This window comes from Haliaeetus leucocephalus, unplaced genomic scaffold, assembly GCF_000737465.1.
Source record: "Haliaeetus leucocephalus isolate CR32 unplaced genomic scaffold, Haliaeetus_leucocephalus-4.0 Scaffold229, whole genome shotgun sequence".
NCBI lineage: Eukaryota > Metazoa > Chordata > Aves > Accipitriformes > Accipitridae > Haliaeetus > Haliaeetus leucocephalus.
The window spans coordinates 572905-583184 of NW_010972665.1; the positions used below are offsets into that span (position 1 = coordinate 572905).

The 10280-nt window shown below is 51.9% G+C and overlaps 2 protein-coding genes across 5 annotated transcripts in view; one reads left to right on the forward strand and one right to left on the reverse strand.

Moving 5' to 3' along the window:
* CUEDC2 (CUE domain containing 2) overlaps positions 1 to 7054 on the forward strand; it is a 13753-nt gene extending 6699 nt beyond the window's left edge. For 2 of the 4 annotated variants that reach the window (XM_010567714.1, XM_010567713.1), the window contains 6 exons: positions 63 to 206; positions 531 to 592; positions 2035 to 2168; positions 3276 to 3446; positions 3787 to 3848; positions 5505 to 7054. In XM_010567714.1, the coding sequence (XP_010566016.1) occupies positions 63 to 206; positions 531 to 592; positions 2035 to 2168; positions 3276 to 3446; positions 3787 to 3848; positions 5505 to 5754 (823 nt within the window). In that variant the 3' untranslated portion in view covers positions 5755 to 7054. The remainder of the gene's footprint in view (positions 1 to 62; positions 207 to 530; positions 593 to 2034; positions 2169 to 3275; positions 3447 to 3786; positions 3849 to 5504) is intronic. The other 2 variants (XM_010567716.1, XM_010567715.1) reach the window with 2 other exon arrangements.
* Positions 7055 to 7153: 99 nt separating this feature from the next.
* On the reverse strand, positions 7154 to 10185 carry FBXL15 (F-box and leucine-rich repeat protein 15). The gene is made up of 4 exons (XM_010567712.1): positions 9731 to 10185; positions 9385 to 9635; positions 8131 to 8633; positions 7154 to 7759 (listed from the first exon to the last, which is right to left on the reverse strand). The coding sequence occupies exons 2-4, from the start codon at positions 9565 to 9567 to the stop codon at positions 7570 to 7572; spliced, it is 876 nt and encodes a 291-aa protein (XP_010566014.1). The 5' UTR covers positions 9568 to 9635; positions 9731 to 10185; the 3' UTR covers positions 7154 to 7569.
* Positions 10186 to 10280: the final 95 nt, after the last annotated feature.

The window sequence follows — 10280 nt, forward strand, 5'->3', positions numbered from 1 at the left end:
GAGAGAGAGAGAGAGAAACAGGCCTGTTGACCCTGTTGCCATGTCCTGTGTTCTGTCTCCAGTGGGATGGATGATGTTTTCTTCTCTTATATCACGGGTGTCCTGGAAGAGCTAGGCTTACCAGAGTCCTCTGAGGAGACTTTTGACATGGACACATTTGTGGAAATGATGGAGGCATATATCCCTGGTTTTGCAGAAATCCACAGGTATGTAAATGTTACTGCTTTGTATGTGCATGTCATGCACTAGGGGCCTGGGCCCAAGCCCCTCAGTACCATAAATTCTTTTGTTAGACCCAGTTGAATATGTATTAGTACCAAACCTGTGCCATTATGATTAAGTCAGTCTTTGCCTGAATACACAGATGCTAATCCCAGTATAGTTTGCAAATAGGTCCTTGGCCATCTGAAATACCAGTTTATTTTATTGGGTTTCCCATCAAGCTTTGTCTTTCTATAAAGAGGCAGCCAGCTAGGATAGGCTACTGCTTTTATTCCTCACACTAGTTATGCAGCTTCTGTCTCTTGCAGTGGGGATGTTTGTGAAATGATGTTCTCCCTCTCAGAAAGTCTTGGTGAAGCTCGCAACAAAGGTGAGTTACACAGACAATTTCAGCACAAGAAGGTATATTCTGTACATGGTTTCAGTCTTAGCATTTGGAGTTGAGCAATGTCACAGGATAAAATACAGTCTTGTTTGTCACAATTAGGATCTCATAAGGTAGCCTGAATTGATTGACAGTTTTTTTTTTAATGTTCAGTTGGATTTTTGATATCAACACATGGGAGGTTTGAGTCACACGGAATACTGTCCAAGTCATACTGGGGTGAAAAACCCTTGATCAGATCTCCAAACACCTCTGTTGAGATCAAATCCAGAGTAATAATGAAGAAATAGCAGATACAGGGCTGCTTGTTGAAATTCTACTGTAGGTTAATTCTGAAAGTGAGGATTTCTGCCTGCCTCGGATAGCCATCTGTCTAAGTGACACTACCACTGGGCAGCCCGTGTTAGGTACATCATCAGATAGAGAATCCAGCTGATTACATATATCACTTCTAGACTTTGAGCATCCTCAAAGCTCACTTCCCATTCACCCATGAACCCTGGCATGGATACAAAATCAGCAGTGATGTGCTCTGGCCTGCACTATGTAGGAGTGCAGAAGATTACACTATCCCAATGGCCCTTTCTAACCTCAGCATTCACAGATCAGCTGGATTGCTATATTAAATCAGCCCCAAAGGTATTTCCCACTAAAGAACAGACAGCTGAAGTGCCTGGATATCAAACCTTTCAGGACACACCAGTCTGGGTTTTGCTTATCTAGCAACATCACTGCTGTCTTGCCAGAAGGCTACACAGTGTACAACAGCCAGTCCTGTCTTTTATCTTTCTTGCTGCTTGCTTAAACTTGACAAAACATACTGCTGTGCTCTGGTCCCCTGCATCCTACCCTTTGAGGATCCTGATGTAGCCAGAGTGTGGAAGGACAGCACCATACCAGTTTTAGAGAGGACAGAACAGAGGTGAAATGATTCTTCTTACAATGACACAGAAAGAGCCTGTAAAGAGAGATGCATCAGAGTAACCTGATCACAGGATGTGCTGGCTCACATACAGCCTGGGGACTACCAAAGTGTATTACTAAATTTAAAATTAAAACCACACCTAGTTCAAAGTTAGAGCAAGCACCAGGGAATTCTTAGAAGCGTAACAAAAATATGGTAAGTATCCATAGCCAAAGTGCTAGAGGGCTGAGAACTGACAGGTAGAACTGAATTTGCAAGCAGCCCACGCCTGGTAAGGCCTGGAGATGCAGCACTCCAGCATGCACTATCACTGCCTTCCTGCAGGTCAGTGTGAGCAAAGCTGCAGCTGTCCCCGGTGCGGGCAGGAGGAACAGTAGTGCTTCCCACTCTTGTCACTTAAGAAGGGATTTGCTTTGGCACACGATGCACTAGCAATCTAATGCCAGCAGGAGCTCTAGCTTTAGTGGGACTGTTCCTCAGAAGATATCACTATGTCTTTAAGAAAAACCAGGCCAAAAGGCTGTGGAAAGCGGGAGTGAAACACCCTCTGAAGACCTGACCAAGGGCCAGGAGCCTGAAGCTGGAGCCTGCAATGGGGAAAGGCTGCGCACTCCAACAGATGGAGCTGGGGCCCAGGTATGAGCACCCCGCAGAGGAGCAGGAGTACTGGGGACAGGCACCCAGCACTAGGCTACGAGCACCACCTGAGGGCATTTTCTGGCTCTGGAAGGAACCACAGCGTAGGCCGTGACACAGCATCACTGGTATCTGTGATCTTCTCCATTGTATGGCCTGAGCAAGACTGTGTCAGTAAGTGGAAGAAGAAAATTATGTGCTGACAGAAGAGTATGAGCCATTGCTGTGGCTCATCCTTTCCAGCCACTGGAAAGGATGAGCCACAGTGACGGTTGGGAGAGCCTGTCCCAGTGCTCTCAGAGATCCTACAGCAGCACCGTGGGGATGCCTCTGCAGCACTAGCCAGGCTCCACCCCACTTCACCCTGTTCCCCTAGCCTCACTCCACAGCTTGAGCTGGATCACAGTTTCTTTCCCCAGCTATGATGCAGTATCTCCACAGGAAGCAGTCACGTCTGGGTGTCAGTCCCGAAGTCACCAGTCCCACCCTCAATGACCTTCTGTGCTGTGCACTTACTGGGCTGTACAGCACTGAGTCATTGGCCCAGTGGTCCAGATCCTGCAGCACCATTCAGCATGACCCATGCTACAGGCATTGCAACACCTGGCAGATTCCCCCCCACTCTGCTTGCTGTTTTTCCAGTACTGATCTCTTCCTGCTCTGCAGTGCAATCATTCTGTGTCCATAGCCTTCTAGCAAATGCTGCTGCTGTGCATCCTTCTGATGTAGCCACAGGTCACTGTTTAACAGTCCCTTCCCTTTCTGATCAAAGCACATAAAACTTCAAGCATTTGCACCAGTGTCCAGAAAGCTCAATCCTAAGGAGACACATAGCACGGCCATGCAGATGAGCCAGTTTGCAGCAGCCCTACTTTAAAGAAATTTGAAATACAGGGGGAGGAGGTTAAGGAAGAGTGATGCTTTGTCCTTGCAAAGATACAGTCCCCTGTTAGCTTCAGGAATGGAATTTAGTCACACTTGTAAGGAGAGAGAGCCTTCAGCTAAGGGCAAGCTGAATTTCCTGACAATGCAAAACCAGAGAGGCCCTCTTCAATAGCCCTCTCCTCGCTGTATCCCCAGCTTACCTCCATCTCTTGTTCCAACTAGGAAGGCAATGACTTGAAGGATGGGGTAGAGCTGCTACTGGAGATGTTCCCGGCCTGTACTGTGAGCCAGGCAGAGAAGGCACTCGCCATGGCCTTGGGGAACTTGGAGGAGGCAGTGCAGTTAATTGTGGAGGAGAAGGTGGAAATTGGCCCAGCAGGTGTGAGTGTGAAGGTACTGTACTTTGTGCTTGGTGGCAGCAAGCCAAGGAGCAGGGCAGAGCTCAGGGACACACGTGTCCCAGCTGTCTGCTGCAAGCAGCAGCTTTGACTGCAGGAACTTTGTGCACAATGAGCCAGGAGGATCACCCAGAGCAACAGCCCCTCTCCCTCTGCTCTCCGAGTACAGGCTGTACCCCCAGCCAAGCCAGCACCCCAGTAGAGCTATGGCTGACACCCTGCTTCCTATAGGGGCTGGAGTGCTGCATTAGCAGCTGGGCTGACCAAGCTAGCAGGGGGGTAGCTGTACGCCCCACGTGTTGTGCTACTCACACACCTGCCTTGTCTTCTTCCAGGAACTGGCACGGCCCCGCAGAACACCCAACCACGAGGAACTAAAACAGGTTATCCTACAGAAGTAAGTACCCAGCAGCACAGAATCCCTTATTCTGCTTCCAGTAAAGGAAGAGGTGGCAGTTTGGGGAAGGTCAGAATTACAATGTGGTCTATAAAGAACTCGGGGTGTACAATGCTTTGTAAGGATGCTCTGAAGCTGATTTGGGTATAGCTGAACACAGCAAAGCACAAATACAATCAGGTGGGGAAAAAAAACAGGTTTGAGTTCCTTTTAGAGCTCTGGCACAGAAACAGGTCACCTGCACCAGCTGGGTCACAGTGCTGGCTGTGTGTGAGGTTTCAGCCTCCTACAGGCATAGTGTAAATCCCAGTACTGTCAGCCGAGGTACCAGTTAAAGGCTTAAGGCACAGACATCATGCTGCAGCTCAGGTAAAATGGTGACTTGTAGAACTACAGCAACTCATTCATACTTCCATCCTTGGAGACAGTCCAAACGAGGCTAAAGATATCTTTAAGAGACTACTGGTACAGCAACACTGGAAAGATTAAATCTCAGTTGCTGAAGGTGTGAATTCAATACATTTAAAGAAACCTCTCTGAAGTCCCCCTGTGGACTTCTTGGGAATGAAAGTGGCTTTAGATTGGTTTACCTTTATTCATTTCCAAAAGCATTTAATTCTCAATAGGAGAACCCACAGTGTGGTTTCATCGATCTGCTTTAAGATCTCAGCTTTCATAAGCATCCTCCTGCGGGCATGCAGATTCCACATGTCTATCCAGCCATGTCTTTTCCACCACTTTATATCCTCCCCTGTGACAGAATAAACAGTCAATGGGCTAGGGAAGATAATGCAAGGCAGAATGGCATCCAGGCAGAATTAACAATCCCTATCCTTGCCTGTCTCCTGTGCAGGCTTGTTTCAGAGTGACATGCAAGGGAACAAAAAAGCACCAGCTGCTAGTTACATTTCTGGGAACTTCTCTTTAATGACATTTTGGCAACATCCTGTACTTTAAACATCACTCAAGCACAGGTACAGAGAGCAGATCATCATAGCTGCAGGTACACAGGAGCAACTATACTAACTACTAAGGGAGAAGTCATGGTCAGCTGTGCTGTCTGCCTGCTAAACCAGCACCAAAGTCTCAAGAGTAGTAACTCAGCAGTACAGCAAGCAAATGCTTGGGCCCTGATGTTTCAGTCACATAGGGAATAAGGTCATGCTTTTATGAAGTTGCTTCCAGCACAGACCTGTTTCGTAGTCAAGTAGTAGGTGGAGTGTGAAAGGAACACCATCTCTTCAGGGCAGAAGCAGCCAGCTTGGTCCTGCAGTCTCACCTCTGTCTCCTTTTGCTCCTTCTCAGCCCAAGTGATGGCAGCCAAGCTGCCCCAATGGCAGAGCACACCAGACCTCAGCACCTCTCAGTTCTGCAGGGAATTCTCTCAATTCAGCATTCTCAACAGCCTGAGTTTTCAGTACCCTTCACATGTGGCCAAGGATGCTACTCCAGGAGAATCCTGCTGGATTCTCACCAGAAGGATGACACACTTCTTGCCCATTTCATCCAGAGGGGAATGTTAAGTGCTCCTAGCTGCAATCTAGGCAAGTAGGACACATTGCACAGCCACAAATCAGCCAGGGGAGAAAGGACATAGGCTGTGAACAGCCCCAGGCAATGCATGTTAGTGTTCACTAAATGCTTCTTGTGCTTCAGATACATGATGGTGGATAGTGCAGACGATCAGAAAACACATCGTCCAGCTCCACCCAAAGAGGTAAGAGCAGCAGTCCCAGCTCACCAGCAGTTTGTCCTTTGGCTACAAGGTTTAAAAAATCAGGCTGCAAGTCCAAAAAGCAATGGGGCAGGCCAAAGGCAGGACTGTTCACAGAGCCTGCTAATCAGCAAAAAGGGAATATTAGCTAAGGTGCTGCAGGGTCTGTCAGTTCCTACCATTCCTGACTAACATGGCTTCTGCTCCCCCCCATCAGACAGCTTCATTCCCAGTTTTGGCCAAGATTCCAAACACAAAGGATGGGTAAAGTAGCCCACTCCAGTCCTCCTGCAGCCACCCCCCAGAGAACAGCTCAGCTTCTGCTCATCTCCTCCCTTTCCCTAGCAGTGTGGCTGTCCATCCACTTGGTGTTAATGTCTTTCCTTTGCAGGCTCCCAAGAAGTTGATCCGCTATATTGATAACCAGGTGGTGAGTACAAAGGGAGAGAGGTACAAAGACATCAAGAAGCCTGAGAGCGAGGAGATGAAGAAAACCTACATCAGCATCAAACCAGCCAGGAAGTACAAGTTCCACTGACAGCCAGGTCCTCCTGCTCTTCAGCCTCCACCTCACCAGCCAGGCATAGCAGGATGGACACGTGGCACTAGGGATGAGGGGACTCCTCCACCTGCCACTAACTGGAACTAACCTGGGAGTCATAATACTGCTTTCAGCTTCCTCAACTAACCTGGCTGACAAGGAGATTTCTCTCCTTGTGTAGCTGTCCCTCTGCCCCCAGGGGCACACCGCAGTGGCTCTCTGGGGCCTGGCCATACTCTGCTATTCCTTGCATGGGACATTTTTAGATCTAAGATGTGGCTTGTACTTTTGCAGCAAGCTTTTTACAAGTCTGTGTGCACTGTTGCTTTAAATTGAGTGCCAGTGTTAATAAAGATGACGTGAGTTGGTGTGTAGTTCAGCCAGAGCATGCACATGCTTTACAGACACTGCCTCCAATCCCTCCTGGGGCCAAAGATAGGAGCAGCGTCATCCTCTCTTCTCCTAATACTCTTCATCACATTCACCACAAGACATGGCTGCTGTTTCATTAACCACCTAGCAGATACAACGGCTGAGGCTGAACTCCAGACCAGAGCTAGGCTCTCCCTGCCAACACAACCTGTAGCACTCGATAAACTCCAGCTGATAGCGTGGCCAGCACTCCTGCCGTTTCTCACCACTGTTGAGTGCCAAAGCTCCAGCCACACAACACGGAGCAGGATATAATAGCAGGCCTGGGCACTACTGAAATGTTAAGTCAGAAGCTAGAAGAAACAAATGGCAATGACCAACTGCTTTCAGTTATAGCACAGCTAGGTCTGGTGTTTTTCTGTCAATGAAACTGCAGTTAGGAGCGCATTCCCCCTGAAAACAACTCCCACCTTTCATCAGCCTAAACCAGCACTCTAGGCCTCGACAGACACACTGCCTACACCAGGGCCATGCCAGCCTTTTGGTGCCAGGCTGGCCAGTGGCCCTGGGCTGGAGCTGGGCTCACTCTGCCCTCCTCCCAGAGCCCAGAGGGGCCTGCCCTCTCCCAAGAGGAGGGCTGGCAGCTTTTCTCCTTTCTGCTTCAGCTGGCCTGGTTTGTTCCACAGCTCTGCTGGCATGGCCTACACACCCACCCCACAGGACAGTCCCCATCAAACACTCTCCTGCTCTCTGAACAGCTGCCACTTAGAGATTTAAAATACAACAAATAATAAATCCTATCTATTAGCTGGCCTGGCCAAGGCTTGTTCAGCACCATGGTGTTCCTGCAAGTCACTCGCTCTCTCCACACCACTGCAGAGGGAGTTACTTTCCCCAGAGGCACCAACGAAGCCCACTCACAAACACCCAGTGGCTGCTAAACAGCCCCAGAGGAAAGAGTGAGCCCCACTCAGGCCAGCCTCACCAACAGGACCAACCTCTCCCTCCGCACGTCCCTTTGACAGCAGCCGGTTCTGGCATCCTCCTGGGATCCCAGCATTGCATCAGTCCCCCCCTCCCCATCAGCAGCAGTTCTAGATCTGGAGGTTGATGAAAGGGGCGAAGCCAACCACGTCCTGCAGGAGAACAAGAGCCCTCTGCAGCGGAGGCTCCACGTCCAGCTCCACCCCACGGCTTCGGAGGATGCTCAGGCTGGACTCGGCCACATTGTGGCAATGCTTCACCTTCAGCGAGCGCAGCTTGGGACAGTACTCAGCCAGGACCCTGCCAAGAAAGAGAGCACATGCAGGCTGCAAGCCAGGACGCCTAAGTGTACCGCTCACCCTATTCTCTACTCCTAGCAGCCCAGCGCTCACGACTCTGTCACATATGCACCATCCTTTGGGAGCAGCACTGGTCTGAGAGAAACTCAAGCGTTGTGGTCAGATCCCAGACCTACGCTCCATAACATGCTGGGAAATTTGCTATTAGTAGCATACAGGGCCTCTCCTGAAGGGCCTGCTACTGGCTTCTCCCCCAGACTGAGCTCTCATTGCTTTCAGCATGAAGAAATCCGACTTTTGTCTCTGGTTCTCTTCTGCTCCCCACCCCAGACACCTGCCATCCCCAACCCAGCTCCCCACTTTGCTCAGTACCTGATGGAGTCATTCTTGACTCGCAGACACCCAGTGAGGTCCAGGTGCTCCAGCTCAGGGCAGCACTTGGCAATCTCCTCAACTGCCACGTCACCCACATTGGCATTGACAGCCAGTGACAGAGACTTGAGCCTGCTGCACTTCTGCACCAGGTAGCAGATGGCCTCGTCCTTCAGCTGGCGACAGGCTGTCAGGTCCACAGCCTCCAGTGCCTTGCAGTGGTCAGCCAGGCTGCGCAGGGACAGGCTGTCCACCCACTCGCAGTGAGCCAGCGAGAGCCGGCGCAGGTTGGGGCAGCTCAGCGAGATGGCCACCAGCGCATGGCGGCTAAGCTGAGCACAGCCCTTTAGCTGGATCTGGTGCAGGTGGTGGTTCTGCCCAATGACCGGGAGCAGCTCCCTGTCCGTCAGCCAGTCGGAGCAGTTCTGGAGCGCCAGCTGCTGCAGTACTTCGTTGTCTTTCAGCAGGTTAACAAAAGCAGCTCGAGGTATGGCAGGTCCAACCTGCATGGGGAACCCAGGAAGAATAAGGCATCCCCCAGGACTTCAGATCAGCCTGATCCTTACCAGATACTCTCTCCCCGCTTCTCTTCCACTGTGACAGTAGTGACCAAAGCCACCCCCTCTCCTCATCCTAGGGCAAACCCTGCCATTAGGCTCTCCTCCCCTCATGCCAAGGCTACTGCCACAAGCTAGAAGATGCTCTGGCTTCTCCAACCCCCATCATCGCCCCTGCATTTATATACTCGTGATGATCTCCACACCTCTGCTCTCCAAAAACTCTTTGCTAGACCACTCTGTGATCTCACAGAACAGCAGCTGCTCCTGTCATTCCAAGTCCCAGGCAGCATCTCCCAGGGCCAGCACAAGCTTTTACTGAAGACCAGGCACAGAGTTATCTCCCATCAGACCCACCCTATTGCACAACCTCTGCAAGGACCAACAGGCCACGCCACTCTGGAGCTGGCTCGCGTTTCTGCCAGCCAGTGCCCCATAATGGCCTGGGTGGAGCTTCCAGGCTCACTCCTCCCAAGGCCTCTTGCTAAAGACACTGGCATTACTGGGCGCTGAATCACCGCCTCTCTTCCCTGAGCCCATCTGTCCAGTCTGACACCCGAGCCATTAACCCAAGCTCCTGAGCGGAAACCAGCCTCCTTCCTGGGGGTTTCTTCTCCCCACATAGTCAGATGCTCCCCTGCTAGTTCCAGGGAAGTAGGACATCTGTGTCTCCCCCAGGCTCAGAGTCATCCAATACCTGGCTTGAGTCAAAGCAGCGCATGTTGGCCAGGTACAGCTGGATGAGAGACTGGAACGACTTGCTGACCCTCTGCAGGCTCAGGAGCTGCTGCAGTGGCAGGTGACAGAGGATATGTGGAACCAAGATGTCTTCCCAGGGCAGGTCCAGGAGGCATCCCCTGGAGGGGGTCAAACTCATCATCAGATGCCAGGGAGCCAGGCTACAGTGGGAGCCAGGCTAGATCACCTCACACCTACTGCCGGGTGCCTCTAAGAGGAACAGCCAGAAAGAAAGACTCAGAGATGTCTCCCATAGTCAGTCCACAGGGTAAAACCCCTTGGCTACCCATCAGCGGGGCACACACCTGCCACCTGCGTCACCTCCTCCCCAGCCTGGGACGTTCACTGCTTAGGCATCCGAGTCCACCTGCCTGCACTGCCCTCCAGGAGAGCTCGGGTGAGGCTTTCCACCAGCTGCTTACGGAGTCCCTGTCCCTCAACGAGGCAGCAAGTGACTGCTGCAGCGTTACCACACGGCCCGCATGGCAGCTGAGCCTAGCTTCCCTGCCTAAGCATCACTCTACCTGGTAGCTAGTCCCCTGCATCCAGCACCCAGCCACGCGGGCACCCTGCGAGCGGGAGAGAGCCGGCACCTGCTCCTTCCCGCGGGGAGCAACAAGGCTTCGGGCTCCCTCCGAGGAGCGGGCACACGGTATCTCTGCGGCCGTGAGGCCGCTGCGGAGGCCGCAGGCTCGGGCGGCGAGGGGAAGGGCAGGAGCCGAGGAAAGAGCAGAAGGGTCCCCGCAGGTCCCCCGGGCTGCGGCTGGAGGCCGCGGGTAGGCTCGGCCCCCGCAGAACCCGCGGCCGTTCCTCCCTCGCCACCCCACAGGGCCCCTCTCGGCCCCAGAGCCGCCC

Excerpts from the sequence above, each read along its gene's own strand:
- FBXL15 (XM_010567712.1), bottom strand. The coding sequence starts at position 9,567 with ATGATGAGTTTGACCCCCTCCAGGGGATGCCTCCTGGACCTGCCCTGG. Across the intron at positions 8,634-9,384 it reads GCTGCTTTGACTCAAGCCAG|GTTGGACCTGCCATACCTCG; the intron begins GTATTGGATGAC and ends TTCCCCATGCAG. Across the intron at positions 7,760-8,130 it reads GTCAAGAATGACTCCATCAG|GGTCCTGGCTGAGTACTGTC; the intron begins GTACTGAGCAAA and ends CTTTCTTGGCAG.